We start from the raw sequence: 27,206 nt of genomic DNA on the forward strand, positions 1-27,206 counted from the left end.
GATTTTGCAGGTGTATGATGTATTTTTTTATTTAAATTAATATTTTTAACAAGAGTTAATATTTTTCATTGCAAAAAAAAAAAAAGTTTCATTGATCTTCGTTAAATGCTATCTCCTCAAATCTTGAACTAAAGCTGTGAGCTAGAAAGGTCACAGATATTTCAGTTTTGTCCTCTCCGTTGATTTAAGTATGTATATATATTGAAGTTGAATATATTTATTTTTCTCTTAAAAAATAAATTTGCACCTTTGTTGCTAAGCCTGATTATTTTCATTTGTGGGAAATTATTTCAGTTATCCACTGTAAGCGTTCTTAACCTGCAAGTCCAGACCCAAACTTGGGTTGCAGGGTTTCCGAGATGGATCGTTTGAATCCACTTACAGATGGGGATTCTTTAGCTATGGGTCATGACCCAAACTTGATTTGCAAAACCTTCAATATGGGTCATACAAATTCACTTGAGGCCAGGGATTTTTTTAGCTATGGTCACGACTCAAACTTGACTCGCTGGGTCATACTACTCCACTTACAGATGGGGATTCTTTAGCTATGGGTCACGACCCAAACTTGACTTGCTGGGTCATACTACTCCACTTACAGATGGGGATTTTTTAGCTATGGGTCATGACCCAAACTTGATTTGCAAAACTTTCAAGATGGGTCATACAAATTCACTTGAGGCCAGGGATTTCTTAGCTATGGTCACGACCCAAACTTGACTCGCTGGGTCATACTACTCCACTTGAGGCCAGGGATTTTTTAGCTATGGTCACGACCCAAACTTGACTCGCTGGGTCATACCACTCCACTTGAGGCCAGGGATTTTTTAGCTATGGTCACGACCCAAACTTGACTCGCTGGGTCATACTACTCCACTTGAGGCCAGGGATTTTTTAGCTATGGTCACGACCCAAACTTGACTCGCTGGGTCATACTACTCCACTTACAGATGGGGATTCTTTAGCTATGGGTCATGGCCTAAACTTGATTTGCAAAACCTTCAAGATGGGTCATACAAATCCACTTGCGGCCAGGGATTTTTTAGCTATGGGGTCACACGACCAAAATTATTCGCTGAGCCTTCATCGAATAGACTATTTTTTTATTCCGTTCAAGACGAGTTTTCATGCGTATTTAAGTAACAAGCATGCTAGCGCATGAGCGCTGAACTGATGATAAAAAATTAAAATGCCGCTAAAAATATAGGGATGAGCTAAAAATATAGCTTGAGAAAAATTCTGGTTGCCAGTGAAAAGTTTTGAAGGAGTTAAAACACCAAGGTATACTTGGAGAAAAAATTAGCCAGTTTGACTGCAACCATGTTTATGGAATCATAACTTTTGTTATGGTCCTGCTAATTTATTTTCTCTCTCTAATAGTTCGCCAAATACTAAAATGAAGCCCTGGGGACAGCTGTATAAGATGCGGCACATTGTACAGTTCAGGTTGTCACCATATGAGCAAAAACTTTATCCTGGATTGATCACTGTATCTCTGCCAAACTGGATTAGAAGGATTCGTGCAAGGATTTTCCACGTTGCACCACGTGAGTTATACTTTTTATTTACCTTATTTCTCATAAGTTGTGTTGGGTAAAAAGTTTGTACACAAAGTTCGAAAGACTGGATACCAAGCAAAGATGTGAGGTTTGGGAAGAAAATTCAGATGCATCTGCAGGGGAATCAAACTACCAACTCCCTGCAATCTAGGCGAGTGCTCTACCATTAAGCTACAGAGGACTGGCCTATTCCTTCTAGGTTTGTTCAAAAAAGTATCCGACCATGACACTAAGGAGGATTGGTTTGGTGTACATATTGTAAGCAATCCGTGTGGACATTCTTGATTTTTTCCTGCCCGCTGAGTGAGGAAGTGTAAGTGAGCGGCGTCACATTTTTGACCAAATCGCAGGAAAAACAAACAATTGCTGCATTAAATTTTGCATGAAACTTTTTGATTTCTGAGTGGAAGGAAACAAGATTTAATAGATCTTTGGAGATGAAGGAATGGTCACCACACAAATAAAGGAGTGGTGCAACTGCTTCAAAGATGGGCGCACATCGATGGAGAGAAGCACGTTCTGGTAGACCCTCAACACCCAGAAATGAGATCGTTATTGACTAAATGAGGACTCTGTGATGCAAGATCATTGAATCATCATCAGAAAACTTGCAGATGAGGTAAGCATTAGCTCTGTTCATTCCTTGTTTGACTACCGATTTGGTCATTGAGAGATGCAGTGTCAAAGTCAGGAGCTTTGCAATTTTCCCTGCTACTTTGTCAAAAATGAAAATGTGAAACCACTCTTACCCTTCCTCATTCATTAGCAATCTGCCGGTGACTGGTAGCTTCTATAGGCAGGAAAAAATTCAACCATGCGTATTAGGATTATTTATGTGTGTGCGCACCAAATCACTCCTCCCTAGCTTCATTAGTTAACACACGAAAAATTATGGATACTTTTTTATCATGCCTCGTATAACATGAGTCAATATGCAAGCAAATGAGAATGAATATGTCAGTCTTTTGTAGTTAAATAGTAGAGCACTCGCCAGATTGTGAAGGGGTTGGTGGTTTGATTCCTTGCAGAAGCATGAAAATGACGTCTAGAAAGAGAATTTATATATCTGCTTAGTATCGAGTCTATTTCATTATAACCATATCAGTTTACATAAGAAAAATGTCCATTTCAGCATGTTTTAAAATCATGTTGAATATCTCTATAGCAGTCATTTTGATCGCTACCGTTGTTCTAGGTAGAACATTTTACCACTAAACTAAGAAACCTAGAGCATTTATATTATAGGAATTTAAGAGCCTTGACAATGTTTAAGTTTCTTGACATTTCTCACCATCTGATGTAAACTGTTTTGATGTCATGTCAGTTGCTTTGAAGCATTTTGACTGCAATCGTTCTAATGTTAGTCTTTTTTGATCATATTAGAATTGGTCTGACAGGCCTGTCACTCGGGAAGGGACTTTAAAAAATACACTAGAAATGGTATATATATATGCTTCCCCAAAAAAAAATTTGAAATGACAAGCCTAGTGCCAGGCCATGAATATCAAATTGGGAAGCTGATTAGAATTTTGTTTGTGGAAATATAAATTTTGGTCTCTTTTATTTCAGCTTTCATTGTAGGATATCTCGCTTACGACTGGGGTGTCAAAGAGCATGCGCGACTTCAAAGAAAACGTCCTGAGGATTTTGCTAATGATCAGTGACTCGAGTGCAAAATAGAAAATAGTTTGTATTTATATCAATGTCATTCGTAATATTTGCCTTGCAAATAAAGTGTAGATAATTTCATGAGCGTTTTGTTACTTTGCTTTCTACTTGTCTCCAGTATTTTAGTGGTATCAACTAATGGAGAGAAAAAAACTAAATTGTAAATCGTGGTTCTACGGGCTTCTTGCTGTGACCTGCCAACCACTTTGGGGAAAATAGCTACTTAACATAAAAGATTAAGATAGAAAAAAATTTGTTAAAGAACACTGGCCACTGAAATGTGTACTGTTGTATTTAGACCTACGAGATACTTTCCAGATTCAATAGTAATGTCGTGCATTTGATAGATTAAAAGGGCTGTGTCAAAATGAATTCGGGAAAACCCAGAGACAAGACACTGTTCAAGACCTAGGATTTCGTACACAGTAAATTAAAAGGCAAAATTAAGCATACATATTTATAGAATTTACAAAAATTTATATTACGTAATGAAAAAATTACATAATTATTAAAAGTAGATTCATGACAAAGAAAAAATTCAAATTGGGATGAAAAAATTTATTTCAAAATGAAACGTTAGGGCCACAATTCCACGGCACCCCTGACAAAGATTAGAGATCAGGGTGTACAGTTAAGAAACACCTGGTATAATATAATACACATAACCAAAAAAAAAAATTCAACACTAGAAAAATTTCATAACTTTATTTCTTTCCAAAAAAAAGAAACCAAACACATCCAACTGATTAAAAAAAATTCAAACGCCATTTTTCAAAAGAACCCTGATTATCTCCCATGCACTGAATACAAATCTTTAAAAAAAGTAACAAATAGAAAAAGCCTTTTGATACTTTTTTTAAACTTTTAAATGGCTTCCTATACATTTCTCTTTACAAAAAGCAGAATCCTTTTCTGCAACCCCTTCCAGTAAACAATACAATTTATATACCAAACAGCGATTTCTTTCCACCAGATTTTTTTTCACATCAAAACTTCACAACTCTAACTATAAAGTAGTGTTTATATCACATTTAATGGCAAACAGGTTCCCACGATGATGAGAGGAAGGGAAAAGATGGCCAGTTCAATGGTTCAAATGAAAAAAATACCAACACATATACCTTGCTTCTTTTTTTTTAAATTTCACAAACAAGTCTGCACAAACAGCAAATCGGAACTTTCAGCTTTCCAGTCACGATCCCTAATTCGCAAATGGTGAACAAATATAATGAAAAGAAAAACAAATGTTCGATAAAAAAAAATGATTTTTTTTTTCTCCACACACAATGTCAGAAATATTGCCACTTGCCGAGGATGGCATCTTTTATAGCATCCACATACTGTGCAGGTACCCAGTACAGCCAATACCTTGAAGCTTCAGTGGTTCCCAATTGTATACCCTAGATCAAAAATGAGTATCATTAAAACAAACTTGTATAGCAATTAGAAAAAGTGGAAAACACAATCACAGCTTAAAAAGAATTTTAACATGAGTAAATTTTAAGGCTTATGTACCATATATACTTGTGTGTAAGTCAATTTTTTGTAATGAAAAATTTGTTCTTTAATTTGGGGTGGGGGGGGGGTTGGATTATACATGCGTCAGTTTTAGACAAAATATCAAACCCCCCACTTTACCAAATTTATATGGCTATAACCACATGGCCTCCGCATAGTTAGCTTGAAGATCTGTGATGTTATTGGAGTACTTCAGATGAAGTCACTGAATCAGTAATTTTTTTAGTTATGCTCAAACCCAACAGAACCAATGATAAAACAAAAAAATGTTGTTGGCTTTGATACCTGGTGGATTATTGTTGATTTTACAGCTTTTAGATGCAAGCATCAACAAAGATTATCAAAGGAATCAAGGAATTTATGGGCCAAATGGATGAGTTCCAAAGATAAAGAAACAACAAAAAGTGTTGCCTCAATGAAATCAGACATTGGCTTAGAGTACCAATGGATTCATGGGGAGTGGAATTCTTTCCACCAAATGCAAATCTTTTAGAAATTATTGTATCAGCAATGTGATGAATGGAACTGAAGGCTACATGAAAATTACCCCCCCCCCCTAAAATACACTGTTTTTTTAGAGACAGGGCTCCCACTCAAAAAATTAGGAAAACGCAGGACTAAAATGTAGGATGGGGAGGGTAACCCCCTTAGGAAACAATCATAGCATAATTTAAAAAAAAAAAAATTTTCATAGCACTATTTTAGTATCCTATAAGATTGACTCAAGCCAAAGCGCAAAATGACTTGGTTACTAAACCAATTTTCGGCTAAAACAGTGTACTAGCAACCACAGATAATTCTTGCTGTCTCCTCATATATATATATATATATATATATATATTTTTTTTTTTTTTGTAGTCTTCCAAAGTGGAATTTGTCAACTCTCTTCAACAATGCACAGAAAATTTTGAAGGCATACATTTTTTAAGAATGATGCCCCTTCAAGACCACTTTCAAAAGCACAGTTCAAAATGTGTAAATTACAAGATCCGATGTAAATAAGGCAAGGAGACCCAGATAGTTTTACTGCATTGTCAATCCTTTTTTAAAGGGATTTGTTTACATTTTATTGTTCAATGCTAGTGTAATCACTTTTGACAAATGAAGCACTTTCATTTCCAGCTCTTTGCTGAGCATTGCAAACATCGTTTATGCCTCTTCATGCCTCAAAAATACAGAAGACAACTGAATGCTATTGGGCAGCATCAGAATCACCGAACCTAGAATATAGGCCTATGTATGTAACTGCTTTGTAATGCAAACATGTTGTTTCACCTATTTGCACCATAATTGTGAATGATGAATGTTAGTTACTGTCCAAGACCATGAAGTAATAAATACAAAATTATTTTTCCCAACCAGATGTTTTTAATGACTACTATACTTGTTGAACCCTCAAACTAAGCAAATGAAAAATTAATAAACCAAATGGTCCCCATACAACCCCCCCCCCCCCAAAATAACCTTAAAAACGATACAATTTCTGTTTTGGCAGAAATCATTAATTACAATCTACAACATTTGTAATATTTGGCAATATATCAATTATATTCCCTGCTCAATTAAAATCAATTACACAAATTTTATTGATAGGATTTGGCAGAAAAGTAAGACAAAAACTAGAAAGTAGGAAAAAACCGAGAAAGTAAGATAAAAGTAGGACGAGTGGGGGTCCTGTAGAGGTCAGCTTATACACTTGTTCTCAATTTATTGTGGTTTTGGTGTTCCTGAAGTGAGAGTGTCAGCTTATACACAAGCAGTGTTATCCGAAAATATAAATTTGGGGAGTAGTTTCATTCCTCCAAAATTTTAAGGGATATCTTTTCTAAAACAATGGGTATTTTTTCAATCAGTGAGAAATCACATACTATTAAAAACTGGAAAGCGAATTTTACTCCTCAATGGAATTCGGGAGAGTAAAATTAATTTTGATGCGTGAATCACGCATCTAGATGCATATTGGCAAACACTGTACCCGAGTATATACAGTATATGTTATGTCAGGTCACTCCATGAAGAGTTCAGACTTTCGACATTGGCCATAACATACAGGGTGAACTTCACCTAATCCGGCAAACAAATAGATGAGCCTGAGTGAAGCATAAAGCACCATAGCAACCCTGTCCTATCTTTAACCGTTTCTGAGTTATGGTGGATAGTAGGAAAATGTGTCAAATCTGAAAAACCTAAATTTGTCAAGTTTCTGAGAGACCTGGTTTCACCTCCTGATTTCACCCTGTATTTTATAAAAAAAATCAAATTAAGCATATATATTTGGAAAGGACAGAAAAAGTCTTATAAGGTGACATCATTTTCATCAGAATATCTGGGTTTTATGGCAAGTTACAAGCACTGCAAGATTGGCGAAGTGCAAAATCGATTTGTCACCAAAATCAGCCAACACTCTTCTAGCTACAACCAGTCAAATTTACAAAAAATGTGTCCATTTCACAAGCTTTCGAAAGAGTTTACAATAAACCATATAAATATTACATTTGAGGAATAATTTAGCCTTTTGCTATCATCACTGAAATCTGTGTTCGGTGAAGTAGACATTTAGTAGATTTTAGCAACAATTTCATTTTGCACTTTGACAATATCTCAGCACCTGTTGCTCACTATTAAATCCAGATATCCTAATGGAAATGGTGCCACTTTATAGCAGCATTTCTCAACCCAAGGACCAGTAAAATGTCTGAAACAATTCAACGGACCACTTGTGTCCCATATTATGGGACATTTCTGTATTTTTAGTTGCTCCAAATTGTTTTATGCATGTCCCATTTTTTAATGATGCTCACCTGAATTTCTAATGTAATGAACAAAAACAGCATTTTCATAACTTATTACAATTATAGCTGTATATAAATATTCATCTTGAATATTTTATCAGGTACAACATTTTTTCAATTTTTCAGCAATTTTAACTGCAATGGGGGATTTTGTCGACTTATAGCAAAGTTTATGATGACAATTGGTGATGTCCCATATTTTGCCTTATTAAAAAAAAGATCCTGTTCTTATTTTTTTCAATGAAATATTGTCATCTAGTCCTTTGAATAAATGACCATAAATAATAAATTTTTGCTTACTGTGATCTGTAACAGCTCTTTATTTCCCTCACCCTTCACCCATATTTGCAGTAATTAGCCAACTTGTAAATTGCATCTTTTAACTACAATTAGTGACATCCTGTATTTACGATCACAATTTCCCATATTTTCTTTGACGTATGACGAACCTAATAATATGAAGGTGCAATTTTTATTTGAACCCATATGAATATTATTAACATCAATTACAAGAAATTAATAATTTTTCGTTCATTTGGAATTTTCAAGTCTGTCTGCGGACCACTTATGCCATCGTCCACATAGGTTGAGAAACACTGCTTTATAGGATTTCTTTCTGCAAAATCAAATTGTTGTCAAAAAAAAGTAACCGCTAATTCTGAATGTTTGTCGAGTGTCTACTTTAATGAACGATTTCAGTGATGTATTTCAAACAGAAAGCTAAATTACTCCTGAAGTAGAACACCCACATGGTTTATTGTAGACTTTCAAAAGCTGATGGAATGGACACGTTCTTGGAAAATTCGACAGGCTGAAGGGTGTTTGCAGAATTGACGGCTGCAGATTTTGGTGGCAATTCGATTTTGCATTTTGTCAATCTTTCAATGCTTGTAACTTACCATTGAAAAAGTTAACTAATATATGTGATGCAACTGAAATAGATTCGAGAAATTTATTCTTTACTCATAAGCAATTATTTAAGCATTTAAATGCTTGGTTCATCCACTTAAACATTTTAAAATAAAAAATTTTACAGTTGCTTATGAAGTGATTTCCCTAAAAATATTTTTCTTAGATCTATTTCAAGCGAATCACGCATGTTAGTTAACTTTCATTGGATTAATTGAAAGCCAACTTGAGACAGATAATGTCAATAAGCTTTTGACCTTTCTAGAATTTTAATTATTTTTTGTTTTCATCTCAAATAGGTCTAGCTTCTAGAATTATAGACTTCGTTATTACCAATACAACTACTATACGTGCACCTTGTTGACATTCCTCTGCGAAACTTCTAAAGAAATGGTACATGTTGTGAACCTGACACAAAGTTTGTTTCTGTGTAATGCTTGCAATGTGTAGTGCCACCATCAACTATTTTTCAAACTATAATTGCAATGATTGAAGGCCTGTTGCTCTCTGTGGTGAGACGTTTTAATGGGGAGATCCGCCTGCATTTGTGCCTCAAAGTTGGGAACCACAGAAAACCAACTTCAGCCGACCGCTATTGTGGCAACAGTGGAGTTTGAACCTGGGTTCTCGTAATTTGAGTCAGTCACTATGACCACTCGACCACCACAATGGCTATTAATATAACTGCAACACAAACACATGGAAAGCCAGCGCAGTCTGAGCAGGGCATGCTGTGGGGTGCTCAAGTATCCAGAGTAATTTATAGTATAGGTCTGAGAACCCAACTAAAGTGACTCAGAAATCTATAAATTTCCTATGTAAAAATCAAGACGAGCACCCACAAGTTCCAAACATTTCTGATGCCCTGTGAGAAGCAGATAAAAACATTTCTAATATACAATGTTTGAAGTTGTTATTTGAATGTTAATATCAAAAGACATTATAACTCACCGACTATTGCTTTGATTTAATCCATTTCTTAGCTTATAGATTATAAAAAGATCATAAAAATACTACATGCTCATACCTGGGACAATAAAACACCATCATAAAAGAGAAATCTCTCTCAATCATATGCTGATGTCGTCTGCTATAAAAAAGCAGCAAGGTAGTGATATCACACAACGCCTGCCAGACCGCGCCCACTGAATCGAACTGCCAAGCGCAACATCAAAGAGATGAAACAGCCCTTACTATATAGCCCTAGATTATATATTTAATGTCAAATAGATTTTGTGACATTTTTTTGGGAAATGACCCATAAAAACTGTTTGGATAGATAAAGATTGTAAAGTCTCGATAATAAGCACTATTATGAAAGTTTCAGCATGAAAAGAGATGTTAAATCAGACAAATCGCAAAAGGAAAAAGGCAACTTTTGTTTTTAAAGCAAATGAATAGTGTAGGGTTAACTCACCATTATATGGTATTCTTCATGCCCTTCAATTGTTTCACTCACAATATTTTTTATGGAATTCATGGGAATTTTGTCTGTCCTTTCTGATTGTAAATTAAAAAAAAACAAAAAACATTGATTTGTTTTTCCGGTAATCAACATTTTCAAGCAAGCAATATAAATACACATTTTTTAACATTCTATAAACATGAAAGCCAGCAGACATTCAGCTATTATTTCACATGATCTCAAATTTTTTATTAAAAGTAATTATTAAACAAGTTGATTTCCTGCATAAACAAATTTTTGTCTCACAGGGAAGGGGTGAAAGTCAATGTCAAAAAAATCACAATAATGAGGCGAGATTATACGCATTTGAGTGTGTGTGTACATATGTAATGATACCACTAATTATGGCTGGTAAAGGGCCATTCAAGTATTATGTTAGCTGATGTTTAGCTATTTTTGACCCCCCCCCTTCTCAGCAAAACACTGACACCCCCCCTCGATGATGACACAATACTTTTATGACCCCTCAGATTAAGGATTCATTTTTATAAGATTTGATTAAGTTGAGTTATATTGATATATGTTGTGGCTCACTAACGAGGTTTGACTGTATATGGAGAAACCCTTCCATATGCCTCTTAATGCAGCAACATCATGACGAAAAATGTCTTGGGAAAGCGGAAACAAGTGGTAGGCATGAGTATATATTGACTTTTTTTTAATATTAATGAATATAAATGCATCAAATTCAGGTATTTTCAGATTAGGTACATATTTTCAGTTTTATGACACCTCAATCATATTTTCATGATTCTTTGAATGAATGTTGCGCAATATATATGTGTGTGTGTGTGTCTTTTTTTTTTTTTTTTTGGCACACAAACAATTATTGGTAAAAATGTATTTTATCTTACCTACACAAAAAGATAATTTCTAGAGAGAGAGAGGTGATTTTAGTGAAATAGTTTTTATAGCCTGGTATCAGTTATTTAAACAGGGAATCTAGAGGTCAGGGTGTCAGGCTTAAATTTTTTCATCTTCCTTATAGAGCCAATGAATCTGAGTTCACTCTTAGATTACGTTAGCAAACTCAATAAATTAAAAGCTTGCAAAGTTTTTTTTTTACTGGATTTTAACCCTTTGAAGGGCAGACATTTTCTCAAACCCATATGAAGCAATGTAAACAAGTGGTCTCTTTATGGGGACACAGCGCCGGAATGGATTAGACCAATAAATTATGGTGAGCACCAGTAATAGTGTGGTCAACTTACCTGTGTTTCCCAGAAAATCTCATCTTTTTTGCAAACTTTTTTTGGACTGTCTTACCTTTTTAATACATTATTCTTGATATAATTGAAATTACATTAAGCTTCCTTGATGTGGTGTAGTCTAAATTGTCATTTTCAAGATATATTCCTAATATTAGCTTTTTGGTTTCATTAATTAGAAAAAAACATTTTTTACATGCACTTGATATTTTCTTCCTGAATGCGGTTCCAAACTTAATTTGCAAAACAAAAATTTCATTCATTTCAGAGCATTTAATTAATTTAAATTTTTTAAATCACCTATTTTTAAGAAAGAGAGAAAACTTAATTGTTTTTTCAATTGAACAATTGGGCAAGTCCAGAAAACATAGGAATTTTTTTTTCCTGAATATTTTTTATGGTTGATCTAAACTAAAGGATTAGGAGTAGTAAAAAAAATAAAATCAATTCAAATCTTAATTTGGCCGGTAAACGGATAATTGTTCAACCAATATAGTAAAATTGCAAAAACTTTTCTAAACATGTTCTCTCAAATTTTTATGGTCAAACGTTATTCACCCAGATGACTAGAATATGAACGTGCACTAAGTAATAGAAAATATGAATATGCTATTTCTGAATTGACTTAATGATCACTTTTTTGAATAGTGGCGATTAATTTTTCTAATGCATATTTTCTCAATTTTAGTACATATTTTAGAATGTTTAACATTTTTGTTGGGATTTCTTGGTGCATATTCTGGGTTTTTAGTGTATATTTAAAGGATTTTCAGTGCATATTTTGGCATTTTATTAGTGCATATTTTGGCATTTTATTAGTGCATATAATCTGGGCTTTAATGCTAATTATAATAACAATTTCTCAATTATTTCAGACTCTGTTAACAAATATAATGTTTCCTTAGCAAATATTTCTTAGTGTAATGAAGAAATTATAATTTTCTATCAAAATTTTCTTATTGATGAAAATGAAAAAGAATAGACTTAGCCAGTGTAACTTAGCAGCAATGATACTTTCAAGTGTTTTTTAAAAGGTCTTGTTTGATTGGAACAGGGAGAACATTGCAACCCTTCAGAATAAATGTCACTGAGAATATTTGTGATATTGGTGTTTTATTTTAATAATAATATTTGATATTGTTAACATAACAATTTGTTATTTCTGGGAGCCAATCAAGCGCATGGATATGGTACCTGCACAGACCCCCAGATCACTGCCCAAAAGTATCATTGTTTCTTTGTATTTACATATTCAATTCTCATTTATTAGAGAATTTTGGACTTCAGGGATAATTTGTTCATCACTGAGAAATTTTTTAAAAGATTTTAAGTTAAACTAGAGTCAAACAATAATCAAGGTTTTACTTCACACATAAGTAAACATACACACATACAAACCTTTAGTTCCTATCCATACTTGATCAAGTTCTAATTTGAAAGTAAGCCTAACTTTGCCACCAGATTTATTCACCATACCTGATATAGGATAAGGAGGTAGAGCATCCTAAAAAAGTTATATAGCAAATATATATTTTGTGATACATGGCTTATATATGAAAAATTTATTTCTATAATCATGTCATACGAATATGAATAAAAACCGATAGGATAGTAAATGATGCAATAAGCACGAACTTAAATACTTACTTTAACATTCTTTATGCCTGGTTGAGAATCTTCCGGAACGCCCTTATCTATGATCTTTTTATGCATCTGAAAAATTATCAAAATAAAAACAAATGAACTATGACTGAATTATTCAATAGTAACCAATTCTTTGATATATCAAATCAAAATCTTTGTCATCAAAATAAATGGCAAAAATCAAGGTATAAAATAATTCCTTAAAAAAATTTCAAATTTTCAAGCAGCAAAATAAAATATTTAATAGAATGTAATTAAAAGAGAACAAACCTTTTGCTTGCATAATGGCTCTTTCTGAGAAGCTGTGGGAAGAAAAAATTATATAAAAATTTTGAACAAAACTGAATCAATCAATTTGAAAAAAAAAACTCATATCAATGTGAATTATTGCGAGATCAACAATTGATTCTAATCTTGGCTGGGGAAAAAAATGACACCAATAACAACTGTTAAATATTATCTTCAATAACAAGTCACAAATAGAATTAACTGACGTAGATTCAAGAAAGAAAGGGAGAAAATTATCCGAACCACAATGAAAAATATACATTTAAATACAGGTATAATATAAATAAGCTATTTGAATTGCTGATCATGACGATTCTGTTATTATCAAGTTCTACAGCAAAATCAATAAATTAACTTTCAATTAAAAATGTCAATTCTTTAATTTTTCTGTTCTGCACACATGATCAAGGAATACAAAAATTATCCATATGTCTACTTATTTACCATTTAACTCAAATAATCAATGAGAATGATTACACTTAGTATCAAAATTTGAATTTAATCAAGTAGTAGTCAAATATAAATATTTTGCAGTAGCAAAAACAAACATAAGGGTCAAATTATCTGAACATCCACAAATAGTAAAACCTCTCTTTAGCGGACACCATTGGGAACAAAAAAATTTGTCCATTAAAGGGAGGGGGGGGGGTGCCGCCTTCAAGGGTTTAAAATGCATACCTTTATTATATAAGGGGAAATTATTATTTAGCTATAAATGAGGAGTGATCGCATCTGAGAGGTGTCCATAATATCAGAGGGAGTTTTACTATATATAAAATTGAGTTTGTGTGTGTTTTCTATACAATTCTACAATTTTAGACCAATCCTCCAAATTTTATATCTATATACCAATCAGGACCCGCATTGAACAACAGTCTACTTTAGAAAGTTTGTCAGAGCTGTACAATAAACCGTCGAGCAATAATGGTTTCCTGACCTCAACAATGACCTTTAGAATGTTTACTTCGGTTACTGTAGTTTCCCTATAAATGTGTTTTAGACATTTATATGTTTTTACAATGGTTTACTTCTTTAATTCTGTCAGTATATGGGGTAGAGTTGGGTATTAGAGCTAGTAGTTCATAAAACAAAAAAAGGATCCTAAAATGCAAAGAAAAAAAGTTGAAATCAGCCAATTCAATTAATTTTTAAAGTGCAGGTATTAAAGAATAACTCTGAATCTGCCATTCAAATTTTTTGGCATGACAGGAAATATGGATTTTTCTAGCATGCCAGCTGATGCACTATGGTACTTGGTTGTAGTATTCACTACATAATATAGTCGCACTCGTTGCAATGACACCCCCCCCCCCATCGTTCTGTCAGAAACAGATGTTATATTAGATGCCACTATAATGAAAGGAAAACAAATAAGATAGTCATTATATGAAAAAAAAAATTTTGAGGGCTACCCTACCAGTCGTTGTAATGGAACGATCGCTACAACGCGGGGTCATTATAATGAGTGTTGACCGTATACAAATTTCAGTTATTGTAGATGTCCCACATTTATAATATTGAAATTCACTGATTCAGTTATATGAAAGTCATACTAACTTGAAAAAAATAAACATTACTAAACATAATTAATGGGGGCAGGGGGAACCGAAAACTTTCTGGCATTTTTTGGCAACAATGTCTAACTCACAAACTATATTTCACCAAACAATATAAACCAATATCCAGAATAGTTTAGTAGTCTATATATTGGATTGCGATAAGTAATATTGTAAAGGACAACTGTAAAAATAAAAATTTTCATTTTCCTCACACACAAAAAATGACACCAATAACAAATGTTGAATGTTATCTTCAATAACCAGTTGCAATATGAATTAATTTACATAGATACAAGAAAGAAAGGGGAAAATTACCCAAACAAGGAAAAATACAGTTGAATCCCATTATAATGAACTCCAAGAGATAGGATCATTTTATAATAATGAAAGTTTGTACAAAGGAATTCCAGATTTTTATATAGTTCCTATACAAACTTATCTAGCAGAATTAGAAAAGTTTTTGTTAAAACAAGATTTTCGCTATAACAGTATTTGTTAAAATGGGAATCAACTGTATACGTCAGATTTAATTTGCCTTTTATAATAGACACACTATGCCAGTGAACTAAGTTAAATCAATCAATCTGAGGTGGTGTAACCATTACGGAGGTCTATGTCCTGACTGATGAATCATAAAAGTTAGAGAATAACTGCATTATCTGAATGACAGCCAAGACTGACCTGATGCTTCTTCATCTTTAACTTCTTGCTCAGTTGGGGTATTTACAGCTATTATGTCATTCAACGTAGATCCGACAACCATTACTTTGACTCCTTTACTGAAGCCGCTTTCTCTGAGTGTCTTATCATCTTTACAGAGACCTACAAGAGAAAAAAATCATGGTTTTTGTTATTAAATGATTTAAAGGATTTGGATTTGTAAAAGCAGCATCAGAAAACAGTACTTTCACTACTCAGAAATTAATACATGAAACAACAAACTACTACCATAACTTAATAGTACATGCATTTGTAAATTTTCGTCTAAAGAACTTCTAATCAATTAGTAAATGCCAAATCGGGTTCTGAGTGACCCTAATATATTTATGTTGTCAGAAATATGACTATTTCATGTTCTACTGGTACTGCCATCTGACTTCGAAGTGAAAATAGCAAGTGCCTGAATTTCCATGCAATATAAGTACCCTGTTGAAGATCTGCCTGCTCTCTGTAGAAAGCCTTTTGAAATGGGAGACAGGAAATAACTATAATGTAATTATAATATCATAATAATAAATAATAATATCACATTCCCTACTCAAAGTTGAGAAAAAAGCAAGTTTGGCCAACCACCACTGTGAAATCAATGAGATATCAATGATCATGGATATGAGTACAGCATGATGCCAAGACCACTAAGTGGCTTTTTGGAGAGCAACAGGTAGAAGAACATGCCAGCTTTATGCAATTTAATAGCATTTCGAGAGCAAAGAACAGATGTTAATAACGCTCCTGAACTATTATGTTAAAAAAACTTCCTTAACAAGAGACACTATGCTTTTTGGTTTTTTTAAACACAAAATATTGTTTACTAACCCCTGAACATGACTTTTTGCATTGATGGTGGAACTTCTGCAAAGAAAAAAATAAAACAAAATTGAGAACAAATAATCATAAGTTTAAAATTTTTTCACATGCAAATTGAGTAATGAGGTGATAAAATATCCAGAAAACTCAATACTGAGGTGTAAAATTACTCATACTCGGTTTATGATAACTAGACTATAATTAAAAAAATAACCAGATCAGGCTTAGTGAGAATAATAAGCCCCAGAAAATCAAATGACCTCATACACATTGCCATATTTTTCAACCTTTTAGTGTATTTTGATGTTTTTACAAGCAGCTATGAAAAAATTACGGCTAAACATACTGAATAAATGCTTATCTTATTTTTCTCTATGGCTAATTATGGTAATCAGATGCCTGCATAGGGAGAGATATATGAAGGGGGTCCCTCAGAGCAATCAAAAAAAAATTATAATATTAAATATAATTAAAAGAATTGAAAATAATTACAATTCTGTTAAAATAAAATTGTTTTAATTTGAAATGCTCGTTTTTTTGTAAAGAAATAATTCACTTCAATTTTTTCAGCCAAGATAACGCAGAGTATGTTTATCTTAACATAAAATTTTTTCCAGTATGTTACTGCTAAATTTTATGTAATAAATCACACTTTTCCCACAGACCAGGAAGCTATCTTAAATCCCTGAGAAAGTTCAACTTTGGAGCTTGCTTGCATCAGAGGGCAGCACTTAAAGTTCATATTCACCATGTTTCTAACTCAAAACTTGCACAATTCTTCAAGTAAGGCTTAACTTCCCGAAGCAAAAAATAAAATATTCTACAGTAAGAAAAAGTTCTCATACATTTGTGGCACCAGGATCTAAAAGGGTTGAGAATGATTTTAATTTTTAGATTTCTTAGTATCAAAGGTGTTTTTGGTAAAAAAAGGTACAATATTTATTTAGAGATTTTGAAATCAAATGCAAGTCTCGCATCTTTCTTTACCAGCCTTAATATAAAATACGTTACAGACCCATGCTCAAATTTGGGACGTGACGGTACGAACTAAAGCATAAAAAATAGATTGTTCTTTTGCATAAAGTGTTTTATTATTTTAGACAATACAATGAGAGGCTTCATTTAAGAGAACTTTTCTACAGCAAACAATTATTGAAACTATCGCTGACATGAATCCGCCAAAATAAAATAAAAATACAGATTTAGCATGACAAGGTTATGTGAAATAATTGAAGCCACTTTCAAGAATTCTTATCTTTTATCAGTTAGAGCCTCCTCCAATGGAAATTGATTTTTAATGATAAGAAAAATTAATACTGTTTTCAATAAAAGTACACTACAACCAAAGCTGTACAAATCTTGAACAATTAAACATCCCAACTTGTTCAATACATGTCTGAATCAATATTTTGTATGTTATCATTGGGTGTGGGGTTGAAAAAAATGCATGCCCAGCATGTCAGGGTGACAGATTTGTCTACTAACCCTGGTTATAACCAAACCTGGCTCATAATAAATTTCCAAATATAATGAAAGAAATTTGTTAGTCCAACCCTTATATTATTTGACTGGATATAGTAAAAAAAATTTTCAGGCCCATGAAGTTTGTTATAACAGAGTTTTACTATGCTTAAACTGCAGACTATGAACACTATAAGATGTATTCACACACACACACAAAAAAAGAATAAAAAATAAATTTACTGGTAAGTGCTTCAATGTGCTTCTTCAGAGATGCAATGGTATCGTCAATAGGAAAACAGATTTCATGGATCTTTTTGTTGAAAACCATTTTAAACTCGACTAATTCTTCAAGTTTTTTATCTGGAGAGCTGCCATCCTTACTGCTACCTGGTACAGCTGACAAAAAATAAAATTAAAAATAAATGAAAATTCACAAAAAAAGATATATATTTTCATTCCACAAGATTATTTTTTATTTTAAATTTAATTATAATTGGGGTAAGCTCAGAATAATTTTTTGAACAAGTTTACATTATGTCCTAAGGGGAAAGTTCGATAAATAGAAATTCAAAAAAAGAGCTATTCCAATTATACAAGCCTATTCATGGCACAAATTATGCTCATATACCGAAGTTTCACTGTAATTCTCTGAGGATAACCTAGAAATTCTTGTTAAGAAAACAACTGGGATTTCATTCTTAAACTGATGAATCAAAATTTGTACGTATTTTCATCCTGCCGTTTACAAGAGCTCCCAAGAGAATCTTTCTTCACCTAAGAAAATGTTCCGGATAGAGCACTGGTTTATTTTGCAAAAGATTTGAAATATATTTAAGAGTAAACAGAAGTTTGCATGAAAACCATTGAGGAAATCATAAAATAGCAACTACCGCTATCTGAAGAACAGTCAGATCCAACTTCCATATCTGATCCAGAAGTCTCACCACCACCACCAGTATCGGGAGCTTGGGCATCATCCACTGAATTCTGGTTCTGCAATACTGCAGTGGGTTCTGTGTCTAGCATTTGTTTCTTGGCTGCCTGCTCTGAAGGTTGCTCCAACGAATGGATATGCGAATTCTGTTCTTTCGCAGATGCTGTAAATAAAAATGTAATTTTATCCGGAAGTTACCAAAAGCTTAAAAATAACAAGGTTCAGATCAGCTGCTAGTGGCCGGAGCCATTTTTAGTTCACATTTTGACAATGGAGAAAAAGAAAGTGTTTGAAATTCATTTTTTTTTCCTTTGGGTCAGTAAATAAAGGAATGTGTATATCACAAAAAACCCTACTTACATCCCCCCACCATGTGAACCATGTGAATAGATACGAAAAAGTAACGAAAATCTGCTAATTTACCTAGTCTCCTCCTGAGGAAGAGGCATTATCATAGGAAAAGTTGACCTCAACTTGAGTCTTCTCCTACTAACAATGCCAGTCTTGGATTACTGACGTAAGTCAGGTATCACTGCATAAATATAACATGATAAAGTATTTCTTTTCCTGAGTTTATTTTTCTTGTGTTGTGGGAGTGGGGCTCTACCACCTGCACAAAACCTGATAAGTCATTTTCTTACAGAGGGTGTAGTGAACTATTTCCACCGTACGATTCACAATGAAAACTGGTAAAATTAATAGCGTCAGAAATGGTTAAATGTGAGAAAAGGAAATATATTTAGATATTTTTTCAGATGAATGTGTATGTGGGATATCAGTACAGAAACTTTCAAAACAGCAAATTATTACTTTTGTATGCAAATTATGAATGTGATATTAAGCTATTACGAAGGGTTTAACAAATGGCTGTTGAGCAGACGAATTTTGGAAAGAGAAAATTCAACTGCCTTTGCAGGGAATCGTAAGATTGAGGGATTCGTTGCCTTTGTAGTCTAGGGCATTCAATCGGAAAGTTGAAGGATGTGGGTTTGATTCCCCGCATAAGCAGATGAATTTTCTGTTTTTCCAAAATTCACCTTCACAACATCCAGCAGTTAAAAACCTTCGTATGTATAGCGGAGAGTGACCTCATACTTTCATTAAACTATTATATAATACTTTAATATCGTAAACAAGTTTTACACGTAAAAGTAGTTATAAGAGACTAAAATATTTTTTTTCAACAATATTGACACATAAGTTGGATTTCTGTGATTTTCCAACTTTGACAAGTGAATGTGAGCTGTATACCCACTAGAAAGTCTCTCCGCAGAGACCAGGCAGACCATGAAAATTCAAGTATTAACCATCTTCACTTCAAAATATGGAAGCCAGATGGCAGCAACAGCAATAATAGGAAACAAACACAACTCCTGGAGTAGGGTTACCAGATTAGAAAACTGAGAAAGCAGAGTGCTCCTTTCTTAGTTTTCTATCTGTGGACGCACCCTCGATGATGTCACTTTCTCCCAATTTTCACAACAGATGATGTCACTTTCTTCCAAAAAAAAATAAACCCATCAATACAATAATTTTTCTCAATTAAAACAGAACCACTATATATGTTACGGAAATTTGATAAATCCTGTTATTATGCATAATCACTAGCTATAAAGCATAGTTACCAACAATTTTTCTAAGTTTAATAAATTTTTTCATATTCAACAGTGATTATGTGTAACCCCCAGCTTATATTGGTAAATATGATAAATCGTTAATTATTTAAATTTACTGTAACTTTTGCTCAAATTTCAGCCTAGGATGATGGATTTGATCAGTGATGGCTTGATAAAAATATTGATAAATGTGAAGTAAGCTAACAATACAATGCTGATAATAATTCATACATTGTTTAATATATATATTCTTATAACACATATTTGAATTTACAGTATTTTAACGTGTATATGGAACCCTGTTTGCCAAAAATTGTGCCCCAAAAATAAGAAGGGTATTATACATGGGTATTATTAGATATATTTTAAACTTTTTTCCAAATTTTTAGCCTAAAAAAATCAGGGGCTTTCTTATATACACGTTAAAACATGCAGTAATTTAGTTATGCCGAAACACGTATAGTGCGCCTATTACGTACGAGAGACACTGAAAATTGGTTGAATTGAAGTGATATTTTCGTAAGATTTTTTCCATATTTACCATACTTTGCAATTACCAACTTCAATCAAGAATTACGCATAATTACTGGAAAAGTGAAAAATGTATAAAGCGTAAACTCAAACAATTGGTGGTTGCGCATAATTGAGCTTATTCAATGTTACATGCATTGGTTAATTTTTTCCCTTCAAAATTTTAAACCAGGCGGAAAGAGGAGTAGGATGATGGTGGCCAAAAAGCTATACAATAGTCCATACTTCAAGCATCTCCACATTTTGATGTATATGTCTAGCACAGACATGAGTTGAAGCCAAAAAATAATAATGATCCGTCTCCCCTTGTTTTTAATGAATTGTGCTTGGCTTCTGGTCAGTTTTATTACTTTGCCTGAAACAAGATAGGGACACTCTTTATTTCTGAATGGAATAGGTAAAGCCATCTCCTCTAACTTCAGTACATCCGCTGTTGGTGAACGAACAATGATATTCTCGAAATCGATATTACTGTTTTCTTCTACCAGAATTGTTTTTTCTGACTGCCTTTTCCATTTTATATTGGGGCAAACTAGGCATAGTTAGAATGGCACTTGACCTGCTTTGCTTAGAAGCAACTTGGGAAAAACTGGGAATTTCAAAAGCGTTAGTCAAAATGTGTAAAAATCCACGGGAAAACAAAAATACACACACAAGCAAACACTCATGTCAATCAGAGTAAAAATCCACGGGAAAACAAAAATACACACACACGCAAACACTCATGTCAATCAAAGTAAAAAAAAATTCCCCTGAAAAAAAAAGTGATTCTAGAAACCTTAAAAAGAGGACAAAAGGACGAATTTTCCAAAATATTAGAGGAAACTTGAAATCGGGGCCGCAACTAGGAGAGAGCATATGGATCTCAAGCCCCGAGCGCTAGACCAGAGGGGACGCAAATTTCATTCCGAAACCTATTCTTCAACATTACAAGGGGAGACGTCAAAATGTGCACTTGCCCTGGGCGACCAAGCATCTAGTTGTGGCTTTGCTTGAAATGACACCAAAAAGGAGGACTGATGGTAACCCTACCCTGGAGTGCAATCGTTAACACGTACAATTCATATTTTCTTCCGATACCAAAAGAAAAACACAGGAACAGTGTTTTCCAAAAACATGGGGGAAAAAACACAGCGAATAGAGGGCCAACTGTATCGAAATTCACAGTACATTGTTCTAATACAAAATTTTCTAAGGATTGGAAAAGTTTTTGTTACAACAAGACGTTTCACTACAATGGTGTAATCTTAGTTCTTATGGAATTCAACTGTATTTCAAAATTTCAGAGACGTCACAAATTTTCCACAAGAGAGTCAAGAAATTTCATTCGATTGGCATTTGTTTACATCCCGATAATGAAATATTTTTCTTCCGGGGTGAACGCACAAACAACATATCCCAGAAATTTGAAACTCGAGAAACAGTCAATTTTCAGAACACAACACATTTCGCAGCGTTGGCTCACACAATTTCTAACTACTGATTACGGATCGAGATAGTATCCGGGCAATAACTTTTCCATTAACGAGAAAATACAAATTCAATCATTTCAACCAAAACAGCTGTAACCATTGGAAACAAGGACCCAGGGAAAACTCAAGTAGTCGCACATACAAAAGAAAACTAAATAAAGCGGATTTATTTTCCCTACTAATAAGTTAACTACACAAATAAAGAATTGAAATCACGGAATAGTTTCGTTTGTCTCCGTGATAATAATACTAAAACCCACAGCAAACTGGAGGCAAATACTTTAACTGCACAGCGATAAATAACAATATCATTTATAAACTAATGGCTTTATTTTGATATTCAACCGAAACAATATTATAGAATTAATAAAAAAAACATTGAAAAACTCAATTCTTTTATTAGAAAATTACTAAAACTCTCTCAAACCTTCAGCGTTGCTTTCCGACTTCTCCGCCATTCTTATTACAAAACAATAATAGCATGCGCTGGACGGCTTTGATTGACCGTCGATCCCGTCACCAATTTTATTTAAGCTTTTTTTTTAAAAAATAAATAAATTATAATTATTTTATTGTTTTATTCATATAATCACCTTTAAAAATCACAATTTCTGAGAATAATTACTATAAACTCTGAGGGTGTCTTCTTAAATGGATAATATTGATTGTCTCCTCAGCAAAGAAATCCAACGTGAGTTGCCAGATTGGCAATTTTTCGCCAAATTAGGCCGAGTTTGAAAAAGTAATTTTTTTAAAAAAAGCGAGAAATTTTTGGCTTTGGTAGCAGGCCCGTTTGGGCTATTCAAGTATTACGTAAGCAGATTTTTAGCCATTTTTGACCCCCTCCCCTCTCCCTTGCAGCAAAAGTCAGCAAAACACTGACTCCCTTGTCAGCAAAATTTCGTCAGCAGCTTAGAATATTTCATATCTTCAAAGAGGGTGACGTCATCAACCACCCTTAAGTAAGCAACCGTCAAACCCCCCTCCCCCACCCCAGCGTCAAAGGTAGAATTCACTGATCTAGAACTCCTTGATATACTCCTTAATACGTATATGAAGTTGTCTTACACTGATCTAATGTATATATGTATATCAGAACAGGGCCGTCTTAAGAGCATCATGGGCCCCCGGGCCAAGTGGTTTCTCTGAGGCCCTAACAGGTAAATTCTAGGAAATTTCAACCGGATCTCATTTTTGTGAGGCCCCTCTTCTCTTGAGGCCCCCGGGCCGTGCCCGGGTGGGCCCATGCGTTAAGACGGCACTGTATGAGAGAGAGAATTAACATCATAATCATCGTGCGCCCCCCCCCCAGACTTCCAAGTCTTATCTCCTCTTATGCCCTCCCCCCTTGTCATCAAGAGTCAGAAAATCCGAACCCCCCCCCCCGATGCTGACGTAATACTTGAATGACCCCTTTCCAGAAATTTCGTACTGAAGCGGAACCAGGGCCAGACTTGGGCAGGTGCGAAGGGTGCTGCCAGGGTCACAACCAGATGTTTGGTCAGCTGGGACAAGCACGCATTTTGGCGCCCTCATTGAAAAATCGAGGTTAAAGAGTGAAATTCGTGCCCTCTCTCTAGTCCGGGAAGCCCCTCCCAGTTGCGGCCGCACCGGGCCACTCAATTTTAGGAGCCACAAACCGGGATAAAAATTTGATTTCACGTTAACATTCTTGACGTTTGCCTTACAAAGCAAATATAGCTTCACGGGCGAAGGTAAGTAAGGGGGGGGGGGGCAATGCCCCGTGTTTGGGTCATAGGTGGAGTCGACTGATCGAATGTATGTGTGTATACATATATGAATTGACTCATCATCATCATCATCCCCCAGACCTTAAATAGCCTATGTATGTATAGCTTAAAATTCTATTGAACATCCATGTCCCGCACAAGGATGAGGCTGACAGAGCTTCAGCCAGGACGATTCTTTTATCACTTTTTTGTTTTTTCATACTATAAATTCACTACGAGGGCTCGCTAGAGATCCTAGCCAGGGGCTCTGCCAAAGACCTCTAAAATTCAGGCACGTTTACCCTTTGGTCTAAACCAGCGGTTCTCAACCGGTGCTCTTTGTATACTCTCCAGGGGCTCCTCGGCCGCTCGAGGAAAATAAAAAAAAATGGTAAAATTAAAAAATATAATAATTATAAATATTTTCAAATAGTTAAAATAAATTAGTAACTCTGATGAATAATTAAAAAATTGGCCTACGGGGCTCCGCCATAGAATGTTTTTACTTAAAAGGGATCCGCGAGTCAAAAAAGGTTGAGAACCGCTGGTTAAGGCTTTTCACAGAACTCTCCCTCCCCCACATCACAGAGAAAAAAAATGCTGGTGGAATAGTGCCACGGGAGCTGGACCAGATGGGGCGCTAAATTACCCTTTTAAAGTTATTCCAAATTACACGACAAAGGAGGCATAGTGAATGCTTGACCGGCTGGATGAGTACCTGGGTCGTGTCTGGTCTGACAGAGGGCAAATAACCGGTTCTTTAGCCCCGAAAGCTCCCTCCTTTATGTGACTGGGGGGGGGGGCACACTTGAAATTTTTTAGCTGAGCTGCGGGCACTATCGTCCAGATTTATTATCGAATGATTTTTCATTATCATGAAATGTAGTACTGTCATTTAAATTAATTGGCGTGCATCAGGGTATTCATGGACACCTGAAAAGGGGAGACCCCACGTTCTAGAGAGCCGAAAAATACTTAAACCCGTCCCCGGAGGACACTTGTATTTCGGGGGGAAACAAATAATAAGTGATATAACAATAGATTTGGCCATCATTTCGTCCCCTTTTTCAGTCATTTTCTCACGTTTCGGGAAAGATGGGGGAACAGACATCCCATCTGAATAAGTTAATGCATTAGCCCACCTTGTGCTTCAAGAGGGAAAAGGACGGGGGCGGGATGCACAAAAAATAAATCTAGTTGAAATTTTCAAGTTCGTATAAAAAATTTATAAGCGATAATTTTTAGCCAGATCGAGCTTCAGAAACATCACTCGGCCCGGTGCCCATGATGCTCTCAAGAGGTCCTGCATAGGCTGGGTTACGGGACCCCACTGAAAAGTTATAGAGTGAAAAAAAAACAAAAAAAAATGTGGGTAGAGCCGCAACTAAGGGGAGCAAGCGGGTGTCGTGCCCGTACCAAAGGGATGGGGGCTCAAATTTTATCCTTTACCTTCTCCAACATTGCCTATGGCAATAGACCTGAGTTGTGCTCGGTTTGAAAAAAAAAACAACTTCTTCAACATTATGGGGGGGGGGGGCACCAATATGTGCGTTCGCCCCGTCTGATAAAGTGTCTAGTTCCGGTTCCGCTTTTGAGAGAGCCCATCCCCAGATTAAATTTATTCCAAAAAGTTTAAAAAAATGTATTTTTAATAAAAAGTTTTCCCCCCTGAATAAGGAAAGGAGGCGGATTCTGAGCAGTGCCGTTTTAATTCATGGGTCCACCCGGGCACGGCCAACACCTTCTAGAGCATAGTTTCCCAACCTTTTTTGTCCCATCGCCCCCCCCCCCCTTCAGAAATTATTTTCTCCCATCGCCCCCCAACGCAATCTAACCCATAGGATTCTATGTTAAACCTGTAGCTTACATCGCCCCCCCCCAGTGGGCGTTAACGCCCACGTTGGGAATCACTGTTCTAGAGCAACACCTTCTGCTTTAGAAGGTATTGGCACGGCACGGGGGCCTCAAGAGATGAGGGGCCTCAGAAAAATGAAAAGTACACTGCTGGCCACCCAAATTGCAACACCAAGAAAGACAAGAGATATCGCAACAATATTTATTTTGTAGATAACATGTTGACCAAGCATCAAATGATTAAATTTATAGACTTCTGTGAAGTGTGGTTCCTGCCAAAATCAGTAGCCAGAGTAGCCGCCATTGTTGGAGATCACCGCTGCCACACGCCTCGGCATTGATTCAAAGAGACTTTGGATGTGTTCTTGGGGTACAGCAGACCAAGCAGCTTCCACGCGTTGCCAAAGTTGATCTGGTGTGGCAGCTGGGGATGTAATCTGGGTCAATCGTTGAGCAACCATGGACCACATGTTTTCTATCGGCGAAAGATCCGGAGAGCGAGCTGGCCAGGGAAGCAATTCAATCTGGCGATTGACGAAGAACCTTTGGACAATGCGTGCCACGTGTGGTCGCGCATTATCCTGTTGAAATATGGCTGTGGGCAAGCCCTGAAGGTAAGGAAGGACAACTGGCTCCAACACCTCGGAGATGTAGCGCTGGCTTTTTAAAGTACCGGCAATGCGTACCCATACCATAATACCCGGCGCAGGACCAGTGTGGCGGTGCATAACGCAGCATTTCAGCATCCTCTCTCCACGGTGTCTCCAGACTCGAATCCGACCATCGTGGTGTTGCAGACAGAAGCGTGACTCGTCAGTAAAGACAATTTCATTCCATTGTTCCGTCCACATCCTTCTTTCATCGCACCATTGGCGGCGGAGACGTCTGTGGTTCTGCGTCAAGGGTAGACGAAGCAATGGACGTCTTGCGGACAGACCACTCTGCTGTAAACGGCGTCGAATGGTACGCGCAGACACTGGATGATGCGGTACAGACTGAATGTGCTGTGCTATGGTTCGTGATGTGGCTGAGCGATCCGTCACTGCCATACGCACAATACGCCTGTCATCACGTGAAGTGGTGCACTGAGGTGGATGCGATCGAACACGCCGGTCCGTCGTACCCTCCTGCATCCAACGATCACATATCCGCATTACAGTTGTTTGGTTTCGTCCAACACGACTACCGATTTCCCTGAAAGATAATCCACAATCTCGGTAGGCCACTATCCTTCCTCTGTCGAACTTGGATACTTGATCAAAAGATGATCGCTGTTTTCTACGAGGCATAATTGATCGTTTTTTTGAAAAAACCACAAGAAAAACACAATTGCCGTACTTCAAATCGTCGAAATCTCCAAGCCTTAAACAGCGCTTTGAAGTGGCGCCACAGGCGCGCGTGATGTGCGTCTGCGCTGAAATTCTAATCATTTGCATATCTCACCTCCGCTAATGCATGTCGTAAATTT

General features: G+C 35.6%; 2 protein-coding genes across 2 annotated transcripts; one reads left to right on the forward strand and one right to left on the reverse strand.

Annotated features, from left to right (window-relative positions):
* The first annotated feature begins 88 nt into the window (after positions 1-88).
* UQCR-Q (Ubiquinol-cytochrome c reductase ubiquinone-binding protein) lies at positions 89-3,308 on the forward strand. Its single transcript, XM_089255250.1, has 3 exons — positions 89-188; positions 1,381-1,547; positions 3,129-3,308. Exons 2-3 carry the CDS (start codon positions 1,397-1,399, stop codon positions 3,221-3,223), a joined length of 246 nt encoding a protein of 81 aa, XP_089111376.1. The 5' UTR covers positions 89-188; positions 1,381-1,396; the 3' UTR covers positions 3,224-3,308.
* A 456-nt stretch (positions 3,309-3,764) lies between these two features.
* LOC149064763 (ubiquitin domain-containing protein UBFD1-like) lies at positions 3,765-22,677 on the reverse strand. Its single transcript, XM_089255070.1, has 10 exons — positions 22,582-22,677; positions 18,492-18,698; positions 17,842-17,997; positions 16,147-16,182; positions 15,292-15,432; positions 13,034-13,065; positions 12,767-12,832; positions 12,518-12,623; positions 9,864-9,946; positions 3,765-4,627 (listed from the first exon to the last, which is right to left on the reverse strand). The coding sequence occupies exons 1-10, from the start codon at positions 22,610-22,612 to the stop codon at positions 4,517-4,519; spliced, it is 969 nt and encodes a 322-aa protein (XP_089111196.1). The 5' UTR covers positions 22,613-22,677; the 3' UTR covers positions 3,765-4,516.
* Between the last annotated feature and the right edge of the window lie 4,529 nt (positions 22,678-27,206).

Source organism: Pholcus phalangioides, unplaced genomic scaffold (assembly GCF_987345545.1).
Source record: "Pholcus phalangioides strain wild (caught in Gottingen) unplaced genomic scaffold, Ppha-v1.0 ptg000042l_1, whole genome shotgun sequence".
NCBI lineage: Eukaryota > Metazoa > Arthropoda > Arachnida > Araneae > Pholcidae > Pholcus > Pholcus phalangioides.

Coding starts and splice junctions, on each gene's coding strand:
- LOC149064763 (XM_089255070.1), bottom strand. CDS start 22,612: ATGGCGGAGAAGTCGGAAAGCAACGCTGAAG. Junction 16,183..17,841: donor GCACATTGAAGCACTTACCA/GTAAATTTATTT, acceptor TTTTCTTTGCAG/AAGTTCCACCATCAATGCAA. Junction 4,628..9,863: donor ATGAAGAATACCATATAATG/GTGAGTTAACCC, acceptor TTTTTGATCTAG/GGTATACAATTGGGAACCAC.
- UQCR-Q (XM_089255250.1), top strand. CDS start 1,397: ATGAAGCCCTGGGGACAGCTGTATAAGATGCGGCACATTGTACAGTTC. Junction 1,548..3,128: donor GATTTTCCACGTTGCACCAC/GTGAGTTATACT, acceptor CTTTTATTTCAG/CTTTCATTGTAGGATATCTC.